This window comes from Nannospalax galili, unplaced genomic scaffold (genome assembly GCF_000622305.1).
Source record: "Nannospalax galili isolate Female #2095 unplaced genomic scaffold, S.galili_v1.0 scaffold332, whole genome shotgun sequence".
In the NCBI taxonomy this organism is placed as follows: domain Eukaryota; kingdom Metazoa; phylum Chordata; class Mammalia; order Rodentia; family Spalacidae; genus Nannospalax; species Nannospalax galili.
Window position 1 is genome coordinate 3,989,190 of NW_008333794.1, and position 20,117 is coordinate 4,009,306.

At 49.0% G+C, this 20,117-nt stretch overlaps 1 protein-coding gene across 1 annotated transcript in view; it reads right to left on the reverse strand.

Annotated features, from left to right (window-relative positions):
- Nucleotides 1-2,365: 2,365 nt before the first annotated feature.
- Wnt7a (Wnt family member 7A) overlaps nt 2,366-20,117 on the reverse strand; it is a 42,040-nt gene continuing 24,288 nt past the window's right edge. The window contains exon 4 of the mRNA XM_008828594.2: nt 2,366-3,664. Within this exon, the coding sequence (XP_008826816.1) occupies nt 3,185-3,664 (480 nt within the window). The 3' untranslated portion in view covers nt 2,366-3,184. The remainder of the gene's footprint in view (nt 3,665-20,117) is intronic.

Consider the following 20,117-nt stretch of genomic DNA (forward strand, 5'->3'; position numbering starts at 1 on the left):
GCTTCGGTTTTTCCACCTTGAAATGAGGTTTGATTCAAGTCAGGCTGGAGGCCAGTGGAACGGTCAGCCACAGCTGCATCTTGCTTCATACCAAGCATGGTGCTTGTCAGTGTACCCCAAATGGGAGGTTGTGCTTAGAAATCCAGGTGGCAAGCCTTGCTTGATAAATCAGGGTTGGGTCTGGGGCTCCTTGGTAGAGCCTAGCATGTGCAAGCATCTGGTTCATTCAGATCCTTGTGGGAAAAAAGTCCATAAATTTGGCCTCCACGAACCACATTCTGATATGGCAAAAATGGTGTATGCTGAGCAGCTTGCTTGAGTTGTGGCTCACCCCTCTACAGCCATCTGCCTGATGTTTTGATTTAACCACTTAAGATTTCAACTCTTTAAACATTAGTTTTGTTGAAAAGCCACTTTAGGAATACAAAGATGGGACAGGGAGTAGCTTTGCCAGCACAGAGTCAAGTATACATCACCTTAAGCTGGGCTAGAAGAATCCTGTTCCTGTACGGGTGCATAGTAAACAGCCACAGCCATGACTGACAATAACAGCCTCCAGCTTTCATCCTTTGATTTGCAATTCCAAGGGCTCCACAGCCATTCCAGGGGAGATTCTTCCAGTAGCCCTGAGAGGTAGGTGTTTCTACTCTGATTTTACAGATGGGGAAACTGAGACTTAGAGCACAGCTGAGTGCCCAAAGAGAGGTCAGGTCCTGGGATTGGATGCCAGCAGTGTGCTATGGGACCAGCTAGCAGCTAACCCCAGTGTTCTCACAGGACTGGCTGCCCTCATGCAGGCCCTCTGCTCATTTAGATGATGGAGGAGGGTGTGGAGGTGACTTTTCTGAGGTCATATCTTTGCAGCTAACTTTCAATATTCGATTGCAGAGGCATTTCCCCATTCTCAGGTGCAATGAGGCCAGGAACAGAGGGACTCTGAAGTAGGAAAGCCTCTATTCAAAGGAGACACTGTAGATGTGCCAAAGCAGAGACAGTGCGACATAAGAGCTTTGAGAGATTCTGGTAGGTTTTCTTACTACATACTTATCTACTTACACATTGATCTATTAAGCCCTCTGTCCATCTGCCCTGCCCCTCACTCACCTATCTACCTATATACCCACCTATCCATCCAGCATCTCAGTTATTATCTATCTGTCATCTGTTCATCTATACCCATACATCTACCCATACCATCCATTTATCCATGCATGCATTCATCCACTCTATCTTTCCAATTACATGCACACACATCCAGATACCCAATTAAAGGAAAAAAAACATATTCAAGGGAAGAAACTGAACATCCAATCATGTTTATTTGTCATGCTGTGACCCAGGTGAGAAACTGGACATGGACTAGGTGCCGAGGGGTTCCAAGCACATAGGGCTGTAAGGCTCAGGGGACTCACAGGTATCTGAATTTCACCAGCAATTGTAGGGACAGAGTTCAGAGACGCAGCCTCTTTGTGGCTCAGCACAATCAAAACAGTTCCCTGCTGTCTTCCTTGCACCTACCTCACTTGTAAGCATGTATACCTCAGTAATGCCCCAGACCTACTCTCCCAGTACACAGAGGCACACACACAGGAACACTCTGGAGGCACTTCAAAGTGCTGGCACGGGAGTGTGTGTATGTGTGCGCATGCATGCGTACAGGTGGAAATGCACGTGGAGACACATATCCCAGCCTTCTTGAGGGGTTTCCCGGTTGAGTGGCACAAGTGAAGCTGGATCTGCCTCAGAGGGACTACGCTCACCCCTTTCACTGTAGTTGTCCCTGGATGCTTGGGCCCCTCCTTCTTCCGTTCGGGCCCCTCCTCTGAGGACTGCATCTCACCTGCCAGCACATAGGCGGTAGCTGGGCTGTCCTGGAAGTCTTTAGCATCCCTGAGCTGGCTTCTTTCTGACGATCAAGGCCATGACCCTCTGATGGTTACAAAATGTGTGGGACACTGACTCATCTGCCTCTGTAGTTCATCCTGAAGTCACCATCCAGTGACCCCATTCCAAGGCCTGATCTTACCAGGCTGAGGCTGGGGGCTGATTTCTTCCCAGTTAATATGGATGATGCATCAGCTCCAGGCATCTGGGAGCTGCTGTGGCCCCCTTGGCAAATAGAACTCCAGAATTCAATTGTGTGAGGATCCCCAGGGGACCTACACACACACACACACACACACACACACACACACACACACACACACACACACACACACACACACCTGTCCTTGCCCTCCTGCCCCTGAGTGAGTACCAGTGTTAAGAAGATGCATGGGCCATTGGGCAACACAGGCAGACTCCATATAAATAAAATATTCATAGAAAAATAGTCTCTTACAAAACCTCTTATCCAGTGGCTCACTTTCGAGATGCTAGACACTGATGGCAGTTTATTATTATTGTTCCTCTCACACGTACTATTCCACCTGGAACTTTCCTAATGGCGAGGTTTAAACTGGGGAGGGCAAAAGGATGGGGAACATATTCTGGAGAAAAATATCTCCAGATCTGGACCATACTAAATTCTGGATAGGTAGCAGCAAATGGCAAAAAAAAATAAATGTGTGTGTGTATATATCTATATATGTATAAAGAAATGTCTTCTCTTTGTACTTAAACATCTAATGCTGTGAAGGAATACTTGCAAAATCAACTAGTAGAAACATCTGCATAAAGAATCATTATGTACAGTTGTATGCAGCTCCTGGTCCTAGCAACAAAATCATCCTGCCAGGACATCAAGCAGTCCACTTTGATTGCAGAAAATGATCCCGACGAAGTGGAAGAATTCTCTTTAATTAAATAAATTAATATTATTTCTTATCAGAATAAATTGTTAAATATTGCTATGATGAGGCCTGAGGGTCCAGAGAACCCACGGTCCTGAGCCCCTGTTGCAGAAAGCTTTGTTCCAGCCATGGAGGGACTGGGTGGTATCTGGGGGAGGGTGGAGCAGCATTGATATGGAACAGAATGGGCGAGGCTTCTGAGAGATTCTTCCCACATATGTTTGCAGGAAACCCAGAATAATGCCCCCCCTCTCAGCAGAAAAGACAAGCTCAGTGCTTCTGTAGTTCCCTGTGAGTATCCAGGCAGTGGCCTATAGGGAGACTGTGGCCTGGGGGTGGCTGGTCCTCCCTGCCATCTGACCTGTGGCTGGAGGGCACAGTGTGGCCTTGGCTTACTTGCACGTGTACATCTCGGTGCGCTCACTGCACGTGTTGCACTTGACATAGCAGCACCAGTGGAACTTGCAGTTGCATTGCCACACGCGGGCATACTGGTGTGTGTTGTAGCCACGGCCACAGCACATGAGGTCACAACCGCTGGCCTGTGGGGCTGTCTTATTGCAGGCACGGCCCTGTGTACCCACGCTGCCTGTCACTGGGTCCTCTTCACAGTAATTGGGTGACTTCTCGATATATACCAGGTCTGTGTCCATGGGCTTGCGGTAAGACAGGGGCTTCTTGATCTTTAGGAAGGTGGGCCGCTTATTGCGGCTGGCACGCACGGGTTCCACATGGACGGCCTCGTTGTATTTGTCCTTGAGCACGTAGCCCAGCTCTCGGAATTGTGGCAGTGTGGTCCAGCATGTCTTGGTGGTACAGGAGCCTGACACACCATGACACTTACACTCCAGCTTCATGTTCTCCTCCAGGATCTGTGGGGCAGGCAGGGGAGAGCACAGCACATGTCACTGTGGGCCATGGCCAAGTGCAGGCCCATCCCATCCCTCCCGGTCCACTCAGCCACCTTGGTTTTTGTTTCTCTTTTCGGTATAGGCAACTTAGGCCTAGACTCCAGTCTCTCTACCTCTACTGCCTTGCCATGGTGCCCTGCCTGGACTTGTGTGCCCTGTTTACTTTCAACTCCTGTGTGCTTTCCCAGTTCGGCAAGACCAGTCTGGCTTGGTCCAAATACACAGTGGTTCTCTTTGGTCCTCATAGGTTTAAGATCAATTTTGAGTCATGTTTACAACCTATGAGGGTTCAGTTTAAAGAATTTGTTGCCAAATTATATCTTTCAGCAACACTGGGGTGAGAATCACAATAGTAACTAACTGTTGCAGCTGCACTGGTACAGACAATGGCTTCAGAGTTGGTATCACTGTCCATTGTGTCCTGGCTCACTGTGGCTCAGACCCTGTGCTGCTTGGGGGTCCTGGGCAGTGGGTCCCTGAGCTGAAGGCTGGGCTTCAGAGCCTGGGGGGTACGGCGGTCACCCCTGCCTCAGGCTGCTTACTGCTCCCACTAGGCCTCCCTCTTCCTCTGCTGCCACTGATGGCCTGGGGCTGTGGTGATATTGAATGGGCCCTTAATCAGGTGACATTCAGCCAAGCTTTGCTAACTTGGCATTCTGAGAGCCTCAGGGTTGGCCCTCTGTCCAGTAGAATCACAACTGCCCTCACCAGGGTTGGTCATTCAGTGAGCAGTCAGCCACCTCTATGAGGTGGGGACAGCAGCAGAGGAAACACGTGCAACTCTCATTCTTCCATCCCGACTCCCACCCCTTTAAGCCAGGCTAGCTCCTGGCTTCTGAGATGCCTGAGGAGATGGCTTCCTAGCCCTCTTCCCTATGTTTCAGGTCAGGTGGGTTGAGACTTTGCAGCCCCTATGGTGACCTGATTCTGTTAACTTCCAGGGTCTAGCACCTAGCAGGTACTCAAGAAATGCCGAAAGGGAGTTCACCAGAGATGTATTGAAATTACTCCCCTACCAGGTTGCATCTCTGGGTCCCAGGTTAAAGATGGGCTGCATAAGCATGCTGGGGTCTACCACTTACTCCAACATTCCACAAGATCAAAGGGAAACACAGGAGGGAATAAATGCACATCTGAGTCTGGCCTCAGCAGGCCTGCCCAGGTGGGCTTGGCCCATGGAAGGTACTGGGGGAAGAAGACTAGGGAACAGGAAGAAAGTGCTGGGAGTCACTGTCCCTGCTAGATTCCTACTAGACTCCACAAGAGGTAGTGTTCACACTATGAAAGGTTCCAGTCCCCGCTGTACATCCTGTCTGAATTCCTCCAGCCTTGGGTCCTTCAGGGCCTCCAGCCCTGGGTGCCGCACCACTCTTCTGGGATCACTCTTTTGTCCTATGGATTAGGAAACCCCTTTGAGAAGCTTCATTTCTATACAGCTCACATGTCAGACAATTCACCTGTCCGTGTACACAGTTCAGCAGTTAATAACTGTGTCTTCAGAGCTATACCACCATCATCAACACAGTCTAGTTTTAGAATGTTTCTATCATCCCCACACAAACCCCTGTCCATTGCCATCACTCCCATGCCTTGTTTGCAGGCCTGACCACTAAGCTACTTTCCTACTTCATAGATTGGCTTGTTCAAGATAGCCATGTAAACGAACCATATAACATGTGGCCTTTGCACATACAGCTTCCATATGCCACTCGGCATAGTGTTCAAGGCTCATCCAGGTGTGTCAGAATTTCCTTCCTGCCATGGCTGAATAGTGTTCCCTGGCATGGCTCAGCCCATCTTACCCAGCCATCCATTGGCTGTTCCATGGCCTTATTCAGACTTTACTCCCATGTGAATGTGCCCAGTGTCCCAGCCATGACTTCATACCCTCCCTCTGAAGGGCAGAGCTGAGCCATTCCCTCACTCTAGTGCTCTCCACAGCAGTCAGCCCAGCTGGCCCCTCCCAGGTCTCTGGCTCTGCACCTGCCAGATGCTTATCTGGAAGGCTAATCTTTATCGTCATTTCAGATGGTCCCAAACACAACCAGCTCAACAATTCTGACCATGTGCCTGCAGCGAGGTTTGCAGAGCCTTACTGAGGCAGCATCTGAGATATCAAGAGGCTGAAGGAGTGTGACATCCAGCAGGGGGGCTGGCCTTTTATGTTCATGTTTGTTTTGTGTACAGTGTTGGTGAAGGAAGCCAAGGCCTCACACATGCTAAGTGTATGCTCTGCCACTGGACTATGCACCCCACCCCCTGTCCCTGCCTGGGCTTTTGAATAGTCTACCTTGTCAGGAAACAACAACAACAACAACAAAACACTACCTTTTCCAGGAAGATACCTCTGATTATCAGGGTAGGGGCCCTTACCCCTGACCCTCCATCTCTACAGCTGTCCTGTCTCTGGGAAGTGATGAACCATCGATATGTCAGTGTCCTCTGTTAGGCCAGGAACACAGAATGGCTCTTCCCTGGCAGCCAGTCTCTGGGCACAAAGATATAGGGGAACAAGTCTGGCCATTCCAGCCTGGGGGGGGGACACAGGTGGGCAGCATTCCTCAGGGCTTGGTCTCTGCCTGTCTCCTACAGAGCTTGGATCTGAACTTCCCCCTCAGTCTCCTCTCCCAGAAAACCCCACCCCGGACACTCCTCAGGATCTGGTAACTTGTGACAACCAGCCTGGTATAGCAAAGGTGCTGACTTCTGTTTGCAAGAATGGAGGGCTGTTTGTCCCCGCATGCATTCTGTCGTTCTCTTGTTCATTGTATAGCAAACACTTGCTGTGTGCTGCTGGCAGTGTGGTTGCTTGCAGTCTCTGGGAGGCCTGATGCAACAGACTGGCCCTGCCTGCTCTGAGGTATAGCCTTTGCTATCTCTGAGCTTACAGTCCCAAATGCAAAGTAGCTATGACATTCATTTTCTCCCCTAGCCCACTTAGAAACTGGTGAGCACTGTGGGATGGAAGGGGCAACCCGGAATATGTGGAGCAGGAGAATGGCTCCCAGAAAGCAAGATCTGTGCAGCACCCAGGTAGCAGGAAGGATGGACTAGAACAGTATGTGCCTGTGCCTGCCGGAGGTGGGATGCAGCCCCTGGGAGGTACAGGAAGGAGGCAATGTGGCTGGAGGGCAGAGGCTCAGGGTTACAGAGGTGAGGGACAGGCAGACCTGACTCCAGGGCAGGGTCATCATGCAGATAGCCACTAGCTCACTCTGGATGGAGGGGAGATTAGGTTAGAGGTTAGAGAGGCAGGAGGGGCACTGCCCCCAGTGCCCAGCCAGTGATGATACAACTCTGATACAGTCAGCAGCTGCTGGGGTGGGGGAGAAGAGGCAAAATATGCAGCATCTGCTAGTGAACCAGCCATAGGGGCTGGGGCTGGGAAGCTGTGTGCTAAGCCCCAAAGCCAGCACAGGTCGGGCTTGAGGCAAAGGGTGTGTGCAGGACATAGCAAGCACATTCAGGTTCAACCAATGACTAGTAAGGGGGGCCTCTAGCAGAGCACAGGGTCTTATAGTCTACTGAACTCTGACGGAGTCACCTGGGATCACGTGAGTGAAAGAATTCTGTCCCTTCCACAGAAGAGAGGTGAACGCCTAAAAATTTTGTGTAAAAAGTAGGTTACAGAGGCACAGGATAAGAGACTGAGAAAAACTGCATGCTTTAGGTGACCAGTATTTGCTATCAGACTGCTAAAAAGTCAGCAGCTAAGGCCACATAACTGATGCCTAATGCACATAGAAAGGAGGGAATGGTCTTGCTTTGTGATTTCTAGAACAGAAAAAGAGCAGCCAAGCCTGGTAGCACATACCTGTACTTGCAGGACTTGGGAGGCTGGGCTAGGAGGATTGCTACACAGTGAGATCCTGTCTCAAAAGAGAAGCAGGTATAAAATGTGCAGCCCAGAGAAAGTAATTCCCAGGGTCTTTGAGTGCTACCCCACAAGCTCTGCATTCTTGTCCTGGGACAGGGAAACAGGAAGGTCTAGGTGCCCAGAGGGCAGGACTTAGACCCTGGTAGGAGGAGTCATCCTGGGCAGCAGAGACCTGCCCAGTGAGATGCCAGCCTTCCCTACCAAGCTCAGTGCTGAGGGGCCTGTTGCAGAAGGGTGAGAAGAATGTTGAAGAAGGTGTCTCAGAGTGTATGCAACCAGCATCTGGGTCTGCAGATGGGATTCCTGCACCCAGTTGGGTGGGGCTGCAGCTGAAATCCTTTTCTGTCTCCCAGCAGTGCCCCAAACCTGTCTGGAGCAGCAGGAAGGATTTTCTGCGCTGCCGGAGGGAGAGGAATCAATCTCTTTTTGACAAGTCCTCCAGGAAGTGCCAACAACGTACCAGGTGCCCAGAGCCCAGAACTCCTCAGGGTGGGGTTCTCAGGCCTCGGAGGGCCTGGGGAGAAACTTGGCTCCAGAAAATTCTTTGACTCATACATAATGCCAAATAGATACTATCAGAGTCAGTCTCCTGGGCTTGCTCCAGACCCTCACAGCGGTGGCAGCAGTACAGAGGATCTGGGGTGAACTTCCTGGAGGACAAAAGGGGTTTTGGGGACAGGGGAGTTGGATATGACCTCTGGCTCCACTCAGTCCATGCCATAGGGTATCCATCAGAAGTGTGGGTCCCACTCACAGGATTCAAAGGGTCATATAACTTTAAATAGTTTCCCCATGTTTAATATCACTGCTTCTGTCCATGACCCCCACCTTAGAGCCACCTTGAAGCTACTGGTGTTCCCCAACACATCTGAGTTTCCTACTTCCTAGGATGGATCACCCCTACTGAGCCCTCCTCCAGGAATGTGCCTCACTCTAAGAATGTACCTCCCTCCAGGAACATGCACCAACTTGGCCCCAGGACTTTGCTAGTGCCACCTTTCCTTCTGTGCCATCCTGCCCCATCCTACCCCAGCAGAACACTCCTCTTTTGCTTTTACTAGCAAGCCTGACATGGTTGTGGAACTCTGCAAACACTGGCTCCTCAGTGAGGCTTTCCCCAGCCACCAAAAGGGAAGAAACCCCACTGGCCGTTGATTCTAGTTGCCACCAGTCATTTCTCCTACACCTCCCACCAGTTACCTCTCCAGTTCCCACCAGTCACTTCTCCCAGTTCCTATCAGTCACTTTTTCAGTTCCCACCAATCATTGCTCCTGGTTCCTTCCAGTTACCTTCCTTTGCCAATTTCCACCACTCACTTCCTCTTCCCACCCAGTATCCTTTTCCAGTTCCTACCAGTCATTGCTTCAAGGTCCCAGTCACCTTCCCTAGTTCCTACCAGTCACTTCTTCCAGTTCCCATCAATCATCAGTAATAGGCTGGTGACTCAGGCCAGTCAGGGCCAATCAGAGGAAGTCTTGGGGATTGGGTGTAAACTGAAGGTAAGGGCTGTTGGTTATTTCTTACTAGATATCAACAAGAGGGAATGTAGGGGCCATAGCTTTGGACAGACAACTAGCCAGCATGTGCGGGTAAGTCTGGTACCAACTAAGAAAGCAGAGCTGGGCCAGGTGTGGTGGCATATACCTTTAATCACAGCACTTGGGAGGCAGAGGCAGGTGGATCTTTGAGTTTAAAGCTAGTCTAGTCTCCATAGCCAGTTCTAGGCCAGGGAGACCTTGTCTCAAAAAGACCAAAAAAACACAAAACAAAACAAAAAACAAAAAAGAAAGAAAGAAAACAGAGCTGGGAAGTAGGGATGTGTACAGCTGGTTTCTGGAAATATCATTTGTGCCCTGGGTCTAGCTGGACTTGAATTCTTTACCATATGACCCTTCAGTTCCATGAGCCAGTGAATTCTCTGTCCTTAAGCCAACTTGAGTTGAGTTAATACACTGTGAAGTATTCTAAGTGGTACAGAAGTCTTTTCATCAGTATGCTAGAGATGCTTTTGTAAGACAGTCCCTAGTTAATAGGTTTTAGACCATAAGCAAGGTGGAGCAGGCCTGGGTTGCAGACCGGTTTGCATATTAGGGAGGACTTTGGAGGTAGGCGAGGAGATGGCTCAATGCTAAAGTGCTTGCCGCACAAAGGAAGGAGCGTAATACGCCATCATAACCCCAATGCTTCTTTCGCAAGATAAGAGGTGGAGACAGGAGAACCACAGAAATCTGCAGGCCAGCTGGTCTGGTGTGTGCCATGGTGAACAGCTAAAAGACCCTGTCTCTCAATGTCTCAATCAAGAGGGAAGGTAGGGATTGACAAATAGCCTGTGGCACATGTGTGCTGTTCTCTCTCTCTCTCTCTCTCTCTCTCTCTCTCTCTCTCACACACACACACACACACACACACACACACCATACATACATAGACATATATCACATACCTGCAATATATACACACTAAAAAACTAAAAGGCCATAGGGAGGCCAGGACCTTGAGGACTAGAGACTGAGGATCTGAGTTAGTTGGCATTGCTGCTTCCTCCCTTGGTCCCCTCTGAGGGCATCAATTCTGGGATGTTTGTACCTCAGGTGGTGAGCAGCGATCCCCGCAATAAGAAACAGTTTCTATGTGTGAGTGTGCTATGACAACACATCCTGAGGCAGGGTGTTCCTGCTCTCCCTGCCCCCGACTGTTGCTTCTCTCTTACTCCCCATCATCTCTTCTCCTCCTCCTCCTCCTCTTCCTCCTCCTCTTTCTCCTCTTCTTCTTCTTCCTCTTCCTGCTTCCCCTCCTCTCTTCCTCCTGCTCATCCATCATGATCCAGAAGCTGCCTTGCACTGAGCTGCAGCTGTATTCCTCTGGGCAACTCAGATGAAAGAGGGAGAACAGCTTTTTCTGTAAATACTTGGAGTATTTTCTCACTAAATGCATTCTTTAAGCCATACTGGGTACACTGACTTTAAGGCAGTGTCCCTGTCTGGCTCAGGTGGGTGCAGGTACAGCTGCATTCCACAGACTTGGGCCACTGCAGTATGAGGGCAGCAGACTGAGCAGAGGAAGTGCCCAGGGCAGCCAGGACCCAGGAAAAGGGCCAGCAGGTCTTCTGGCATAAACTAGAGGTCTCTGGAGATCGGTATCTGCTGGTTCTCAGTGGCTTAGACACTGTTTGTGGCTCCCTGCTGTCCTGGGATTGAAGCCTAGTCTATTGCCAGTTCTCAGGGGTCCTGACCCTAACTCTGGGGTCGTGTAGGAACTTGCATTGATGAATGGTCCCAGACTTGTCTCTTTCTTGGTTCGCACCCCTCCAATATGCCTTTATGCCTGACACAGATCCTCTGGGGCCAAACATCCAGACACAAGCATGAACCCCATGCAGCCCCACAGGCTACATATCTTCACGCTAACTAGCACACAACAGCACCCAGTCCCACCTGTGTGTACACTCTCATCCTCCCTTACAATCATGTATGACCCACGTGTTTATACACATCCCCACATCCCACATGAGACACTCATGTACTTTTCCACTAAAGCAGTGATACCCATGTTCCCCACACTCTTACACATGTGTTCATCCTCCCCTGCACATGCATGTACACACAAACATACACACACACACACACACACACACACACACACACACAAAGAGTGTAAAAATCCAACAGATGCAGCAGTAGCAGCTTTGGCACACTGCTCACTTCACTCAAGGGGGGTGTGATCCCAGACAGGGGTTACACATCCCCACATCCCACATGAGACACTCATGTACTTTTCCACTAAAGCAGTGATACCCATGTTCCCCACACTCTTACACATGTGTTCATCCTCCCCTGCACATGCATGTACACACAAACACACACACACACACACACACACACACACACACACACACAAAGAGTGTAACAATCCAACTGATGCAGCAGTAGCAGCTTTGGGCCACTGCTCACTTCACTCAAGGTGGGAATGATCCCAGCCAGGGCTGGGGCTTTCAAAAGTCCTTACTATCAAAGAGAACTTTGGGTTTGGAATAATGCACTGCCTGCATTTTCTCCTGAACCCTTCTAGCTGGGTGTGGAAGCCAAGGCAAAAGTAAGACAGCCAGCATTCATAGTACCCACTGATCATGCTGGCTCTTAACAGTTCATGGAAATCCAGGGCATGACGGGCCCATTCAGCCCCCTCATAAGACCTGACATCTGTCAGTCCCTCTTCCTCTCTTGGCCAGAGACTTAGACCCTTTGTCAGTCCAGAAACACAAGTATACACATGTTCTTAACAGCAACAATCACGACAGCCCAAAGTGGAACATCTCCAGTGGTCCCCAGTGTACAGATGGATTATAAAACTCACTGTAAATGGAGGCTTACTGTCACATTCCACTAAATATAGTCGAGGGGTTTCGGAAAAAGGAAAACAGTCCACCTTCTCCAGAAACTTCCTCAGAGAGCCTGGCAGTGCTTAGAGTTGTTTTTACTTAGCAGCTGACCACAGAATGGCCACTGAGACCTGAAGATGAGCTTGATGTAGCAGCTGCCACCAGTCGGAGCTTGCCAGCTCCTGCCAACACCCCAAGTGCCATTAGACCTTATTTCAGAATAAGTCATGTAGGATCTCTGCCCTAAAGCTCCTGGCCTTCCCTTGTTTTCTTACAAGACCAGAGCCCTCCAAGGCTCGTGCATGTGTTTCAGATTGAAATCCTATACTTTGTTTATTCCCCTAAAATGGATCCATACTGGATATTAATCTCTGTATTTTGTTTAACTTTGACATTACAAACTGTGGTCTATCCATTAAATGGAATATTCTTTTGCTACAAAAAAGAATGAAGTATTGTGACTCAGCTTTCTGTCACTGTGACAAAATTCCAATGATAATCAACTTAAAGGAGGAAAGGCTGGTGTTTGGCCATGGCTCCAGTGCTCTCACTCCAAGCTTGCTTGTTTCTGTTGCTTGGGGCTGTGGTGTGACAGTATATCTGCTGGAGGCACAGATGGAGGGGCTGCTTACCTCATGGCACTGAGAAGCAGAGAGACAGAATGGACAGGGATTCCAATATCTCCTTTAAAGACAAGCCCCCAGTCACCTAATGGTTTCTCATAGCTCCCCACACCCCGGATATTGGTGTCCAGGTGTCCAGGACGATGGCTTGCCTTGAGCAGCTGGGGACATACACTCTCGGATGTGTCTTAGAGATACCCTTGTTCTAGTCGCTGGTGGAGCTGGGGCTCTTCTAGTTGGGTGTCTGATCTTGACCCCCTGGCGGTTTCCAGTTGAGTGCAATGAACCTCTCTCCCAAGCACAAATGGTGGGTGTTTAGTGCTCTAAGCTACAAATTCTGCCGCAGGAGCTGGGACCCAGTGCTCACAGGGACTTGGGTTGTCCCAGCCTGCCACCAAAAGATGTTATGCCTTCTTTGCCAACTATCCTGCCATCCCTGAGGCTTTCTGGCATGGTCTAGGCCAACCCAGCAAGTCTGCAGAAGTGAATGGACCTGGAAGGTCCTCTAAAGCCATGCCATGCTAAAAGACCTGGAGCCCCTTACAGCAGAAGAGAAAGCTTTCAGCGTCTTGATTCAACTTCCAGGTCTGTCACCTCCTGGCTATGTCACTCTGATGATTTGCTTCACCTCTCTGAGGCTGGTTGTTTGACAGCAAAATCAAGGATTGGTAAGAGAAGTCACCTCTGGGCTGTATAGGCCAAATGAGGTGGAGCACATGACCTGCTGACTCACCAGAGAGCAGGAGGAGGCCTGCAGAGATCTGGTCAGAGCCTTCTCTTTTCCAGTATTGTCCTCAGCAGAGATTTCCAGCTGCCTTAGGGACCCAGGGGGTGAAGCTGAGTCTCCCACTAGTCCTAAGGACAGGGCTTGACTCAGAGCTTATAGGGATACCAGAAGCAATGTGGCTGGTCTAAACTGAGATGTGCTATAAGCATAAGCACCAGATCTCAAAGGTGTATGACAGAGAAGCAGTGTGGAGGATCTCAGTATTTATATGAATCTACGAGTCACATATTGAAATAGTGATATTTCAAATATGTCAGATTAAATGAAATAAACTATTCCATTTAAAGTCACTTCTTTTTCAGGGCTGAGGATCACACTCAGGGCCTTGTGTGTACCAGACAAGTGCTGTACCACTGAGCTGCATCCCTAGGCCTCTTTGTGCATTTTGACATGCTGACAGCTCACTTCCTGTTCCAAGTTGGCCTTCAGAGAGGTCTCTCCTGCCTACCTCAAATAATGTCCCTTTCCCTTTTTTGTCATTTCTACCCTCTGATTCTGCTTATTTTTTCTGTCATAGTATTTATTATTCTCTGACAATGGATTTTCTCTCCATCTGACTGTTTGTTGTCTGACTTTCCCTGGAATGTCAGCTCCACAAAGGCAAGTGCTATGCCTAATCCCAGATCCTGAAACAGTACCGGACACAAAAATAGGTGCTTACTGATATTTGTTGAATGAATGAATGAATGAATGTGTGGATTTCCAACCCTTTCTGTCAGCTGGTCTGGTGATCTCACTGGGAAAATGTTCAACTTCCCAGGAATGAGGTCAGCTTTTTACTCATTCATTCAATCAACTATCTTTCCAAATAACTATTTATCTATCTATCTGTCTGTCCATCCAGCCATTTGTCCATGCATCTATCTATCTATCTATCTATCTATCTATCTATCTATCTATCATCTATCTATCTATCTATCTATCTATCTATCTATCTATCTTTCCAAATTGTCCATGTCTATATTTCAAATATTTATATATTCATCCATCCATATACCTGTCCATCGATCCCTTCATACCCTATCCATCCATCTATCCATCCATCCACTCACTCACCCACCTCTCCATTCACATATTCATCTATCCATCTATCCATCCATTCACATACCCATTCATCCATCAATCCTTTCCAAATCTACTTCTCTATCCTTATTGCCAAATATCTATATATCCATCCATCTGTCTACCCACCTATCTATCCATCCCTTCTTCATCCCACCCATCCATCTGCCCACCTACCTACATATCTAGCCTTCTTTCCAGCCACCTGCACACCCATCCACTCACATACCTAGACACCCATCATACTGCTCAGCCCTTTGTTTGTATAAACGAATTCCTAAGCAGAGATGTCCTCTGAGGTTCCACAATGCCCTGTGCTTCTCTGTGTCAGATCCAGGTTATGCTGCCAGTTCTGTGTGCAGTAATTCACTCTTCTCCCTCTGTCATTACAGTGTAAAGCCCTCAAAACTGAATTTTTAAAAAAAATTCTGATGTCCAGAGCTGACATGCTGTAGATGTCAGCAGATGTTTGCTGAGTGAATATATTTTCTTTTCCCTTTATTTACTTATTAAGCATTTCTTACTGGACTATGAGCTCCCTGATGGAGGAAACCGTTTTTCAGACATCTGTTTTCTTGAAAATCTTGTATGCAACACAAGAAGACATTGCACATTTACTAAACAGGTGAGCAAGTAAACGCGGAAAACAGCACGAATAGCAGGGACGTAGGTTTGGAGCTGGACTTCCCAGCTTCATGCCCTGGCTCATCATTTATTAGCTATGTGATCTTGGGCAAGTCACCAAACCCATCCCTCACTTTCCTCATTTGTAAAAGGAACATCATCAAAGTAGTTACCTCACTGGGTTCTTATGAGCCTTTTGTATCTGAAGATACTTAGAAGGATGCCTGCTTAAGAGAAGAGCTATATGTGTGGCTTAAAGTAAAATCCTTGCTTACTGCTGGCCCAATGGGCCAGGTATGGAGGGCACAGACTCTTGAATATGGTGGAGGAAGTTTTGGGCCTGAGCCTGTGTTCTCCCCCAGGAGACCTTCCAGAGCAAGTGCTCTGACTCTCCCCAGTCAGGTTGGATCTCTGGCAAACTTCCACTATTATGTCAGGCGGTCAAAAATGCTTTGTAGGAAAACAAAACATGGGAGTGAACAGGAAGTGGTGAGACAGATGGGAGCACAGTTTCCAATGGGGTGGTCAGAAAAAGTCTCCTTGAGGTGATATTTGAGCGAAGACTTGAGGATATGAGGGATGTTGTGAGAGGTGGTAATCCAGAGAAATTGGCAAGTGCAAAGGCACTGAGGCAGGGCCATAACCAGCATGTTTGAGGAGAGAACATAGGTAGAAGAGAACAGGCAAATGGGAAACAGAAGGAGATGAAGTCAGAAGGAAAGACACTCAGGCTACATAGGGCATTGTGGGACATTATAAAGACCTCAGCATCTACTCTTAGAGACACGGGAGCCTGTGTAAGGTTATGGACAGAGAAAAGGATCTAAATCACTTTTGAAAGGCTGCAGGAGGCCAAGCTAGGAGGCTACCCTACTGCCAGGAAGAGAGATCTGTTGGTGATTTGGAGCACTGGGCTGGAGGCACATTCTCATTTGGGAAGATCTTGAACTCCATCTGGTGCATAAGTGAATTCTGGAAAGATGTTAAAGTGAAATCCCATTTGTGGGGTGTGAAAAGAAGAGCACAGCCAGAGACAAGGCTGAGGTTTGTCCTTGGATGGAGCTGCTGTTTCCTGTGGCAGGACAGGGATGTGAAGCAGGAGTGTTTAGCAGACATCCTGCAGCAGGAGGACGGCAGCTACTGGATGTGGCAGGAAGGAGCATGGATAGGTCTGGGCCAGAGACAGGGCTTTGTGGACAGCTTTGCAACTTGGGACATGTGGTATATGGGGAGGGGCTGGAGAGAGCAAGGGCAGGTTCCTCTAGTGAGGGACTGCTCAGGTGTGACTGAATGACCTAGCGACCCATTTCAGGTAGGGAATGACAAGCTTATTGTCACAATGGCTTGGTTCCCTATGGCCCTCCCTGTTTAGAAGTGAAAAATCTCAGTGACTTCCAGGCAGCTCCTTCTCCTCCACATTCCTCCAGTATGCTCTATGGCCAGGATTTGAAAGAAGATGGAGTTTGGAGCTAAGAAAAGCCTTAGGAACAGAATATGGAGTCTATCCAGGTATGGTGGCACAAACCTTTAATCCCAGCTCAGGAGGCAAAGGTAGACAGATTTCTGTGAGTTTGAGGCCAGCCTAGTCTACATAACAAACTCTAGGCTAGCCTGGGCTATATAGTAAGACCCTGCCCCCCCCAAAGCCCCCAGACAAACAAAACCACAAGAACAGAGTCTAGAACATGGCTCTGGCTTTCATGTTACCTCTGCAAAAGCTGCTGCTAAGACTCATTAAGACCGTACTCCTAACAGTTACTCTGGATTCCCGTCTCTCCACAGTGGGAGAGTGATTACCCAAAGCTTTGCAGGCATCATTTTATTGAGCCTGCACAAGGGATCCAAGGACTTCATCTCGGCACCTTTTTTACTTGTGGGGAAACTGAGGCACAGAGAGATTTGATTGCTCAAGATCTCTTTCCCCTTTCCTCCCCTCTACAGCAAATAAATGGCACAGTCAAGGCTTCATGGAAGCCCTTTCCATGTCCAGGCCTACTGCCAGCCCAACGGGAAGTCTTTGGAGTTAGAGCAAGGTGTGGAGAACAGCTCCCTGCAGCGGCCAGTCCCAGGGCCCAGGGGCCCACCAGAGCCCCAGTCACTTTGCCTGCCCAGTGACACTGCTCACCTGGACAGGAGCTACAAGACTTGGCCAGGAAACTGTTGGAAACAATGAAAGTCTTGCAGGAATACAGTGTTTGCAAGTTGTCACTTTAAAACATTCCTGATCCTGCCAATCTAAACATGCATGCATGCACATATACATACATAGTTGAGAGCTAAGAAACAGATATATAGGGGATGGGCCACCTCAAGCATGTCAGTCAGCCACTCAGTACCTCAGTTTCCTCACATGTCAGCAGTCATGATAAGTCTTCCATGAGGTGAGTACAGTCTTGAAGCACACGCAGAATGGGACAAGCATGCAGTGGGTCCTGAGAGGGGCAAGGGGCACCATGCAGCAAATGACTGAACCTGGCCTTACCCAAGTCAGTGCCCAGACCTTGCCTGTCCTGGGAGACCCTGGCGTCAGGACACCCCAGGAGCCTGGTATGCCCGTCCAGCTATTGCCTGGGCCTCCCCCACCACCCATACAATGAAGTTAACAGTCCTCAGGAATGCTGGGTAAGTGATTCATCATCCCATGGAGAGTGGAGAGAGCCTTCCTGTGGCATGGCGAGTTCTCCCACCCTGAGCAGTCTCCCTTGGCTCAGATGTATACTGCAGGTAAGGGTAGGGCACCAGACAGAGTCTTCTTTAGTGATATTACCAAACCTTTATTTCTCCTCGAAGGACACAAATATATCCAACATTAGGAGAGGTAACAGCTGGGTTCCCAGGTCCAGCCCCTTCTTCCCTTAGGACCATGCCTCTCAGCTCTCTTGAATCTCTTTGCCCTCCCCTCCCCTCCACAGATTTGATAACACCCAGGAGTCCTAGTCTTCCTCCTGAGAACAAAGGCAATTGTGGACCCAGTGGATGCCTTTTGACTTGGTCTCACCGTATTGTAACTGAGCCCCGCCTTCGCCTCACCATGCTGTCCTCCACCCTCCATCACTTTCTAGTGAGTCCTGGCATGGGGGATTACTTCTGAGAGAAATCAGATGGCTGGTCCCGGAGACAGGGGAAGTGACTGCATGGGCAACCACTGCTGCCGAGGCCTTCAGAGGTCTCTCTAATAATGCTAAACTCTGAGTGCTCTCTGTCCACCAGCACACTGGTCATAGCTGTCTGGGGGCTTCCTGGATCAGAGGACAGTCTTGTTTGGTATCCATGAGCTACACATGGCTGCCAAACACTGGAAACTTGGACCAAAGAGCTAAGTTTTTATCTTACTCCTTTGCAGTTAATTTAGTCACATGTAACTTACAGTGACTATTTCACAGTATAACTTTAAGCATGTTAAATTCATTTGATCATTTAAACAATACAGCACTCTATGGAGATGGTATTGTCCGATTTCACAGGGACACATTGTCTCAGGTGCCGAGAGGCAAAGTGACAGCCTTAAGGACACCCAGGCAGGAAGCAGCAAAACCAGGAGTCAACAAGGTCAGCTTTATGAGTAAGGTCCAGCACTTCCATCCCTACAACCTACAGCCCTCAGTGGTGTTTGGAGATGCTAGCCTTTGCCCCCCCGGCCCCCCATGCCACCAAGAGTACACCAGGATGGGCTCTGGGAGATGCTGAGTTGAATCTCATGATGGCTTAGGAGAACAAGGAGGACCTTGTGGTCAGGGGACAGGGCTCTCAGCCTGCTCTCTGCCCAGAGCAAGCCCAGAGTTGTGAAGCACCAGAATGCCCATCACAGCCCAGGCCCCTCACACTTGCTGCCGTGGCAAAGTCTAGAATCTTGTTAAACAGCCATTTCCTTGGGCTCTCGGGTGTCCTCTTCTAGATGGAAGACAGTGACTAAGCACTGTCTCAGGACCACATGACCAGAGCAAGATAGGATGCAGTATTTAAATGACCAACAGACCCCAGGTATGACCAGAGAGTATGGTCTTGGGGGTCAAAGGAGGAAGCCTTTAAGTTGCTCAAATCAGAGGATCCAGTTATCTCGGGATAATACATATCCTAGAATCATGGGATGTCAGAATCAGGAGAGGGCAGCCTCAGACACTGCTGAGGCTAGAGTCAGATTGATCCTAGGGTGGCCTGAGAGCTGTGTAGTCTTAGGCCACTTTATGTCTCTTCACTTTCATTTCCCCATGTATAAAATGGAGAAGGTCAAGAATTCTAGGCAAGTGGGATGTTGGCAGCAGTTGTGGGGGTTAAATTGGGCCAGTACTGTCAGTGCTAATATTAGACTTGCTTGTGCCCTCTTGCCTCCACCAGTACCACCACTTCTGTCAAGCACCTTGTGCTACTTCCCATAGTAGATTCTTTCTCACCTGTACTGGAACCTGTCTTTGCATTTTCAAAAATATTTTTAAAATTATTTTATTTTTATGTGTGTGAATATATTGCCTGCATGTGTGTAAGTACACCCATGTCGTGCAATATCCATGGAGGTCAGAAGAAGGCCCCTGGAACTGGAGTTTGGACAGTTGTTAGCTGCTACGTGGGTGCTAGGAATCAAATCTGGGTCCTCTGCAAGAGCAGTCAGTGCTCTTAACTGCTGAGTGGTCTCTCCAGGCCCAGAACCTGTCTTTTCATATACTATTCCATCCTGGGCATTCTGGACCTGCCAAGGGCCTGGAGGACAGTGACAGCTACCTAACGTTACTGTCTTCCTGGCTGAGTGGCCAAAGCTCCTTCCAGGTCAGGATGTCCAGCCATTTTCTGGGCTGGCTCCAGGATTCCATATTCACAAGGGACTGAGTGCAGGTGGTCTTGGCAGTCTGGAGTACAGTGGGAGCTGGGGGACCCACAGGCGTTGCTCTTCTCCCCAGGAAGGGCTGCCCTGCCCTGCCCTGGCTCTCCACCCATGACCGAGCTTATCTCGTCCCTCCCTCCCTGGATATAGGTCATGACTATCATTGTGGCACTGATGACAGGAGCTGGCTGGGCCTGGCCCTGGCTGTGTCAGTGGATGAAGGGGAAAAAAAACCCTCAAGCCTCA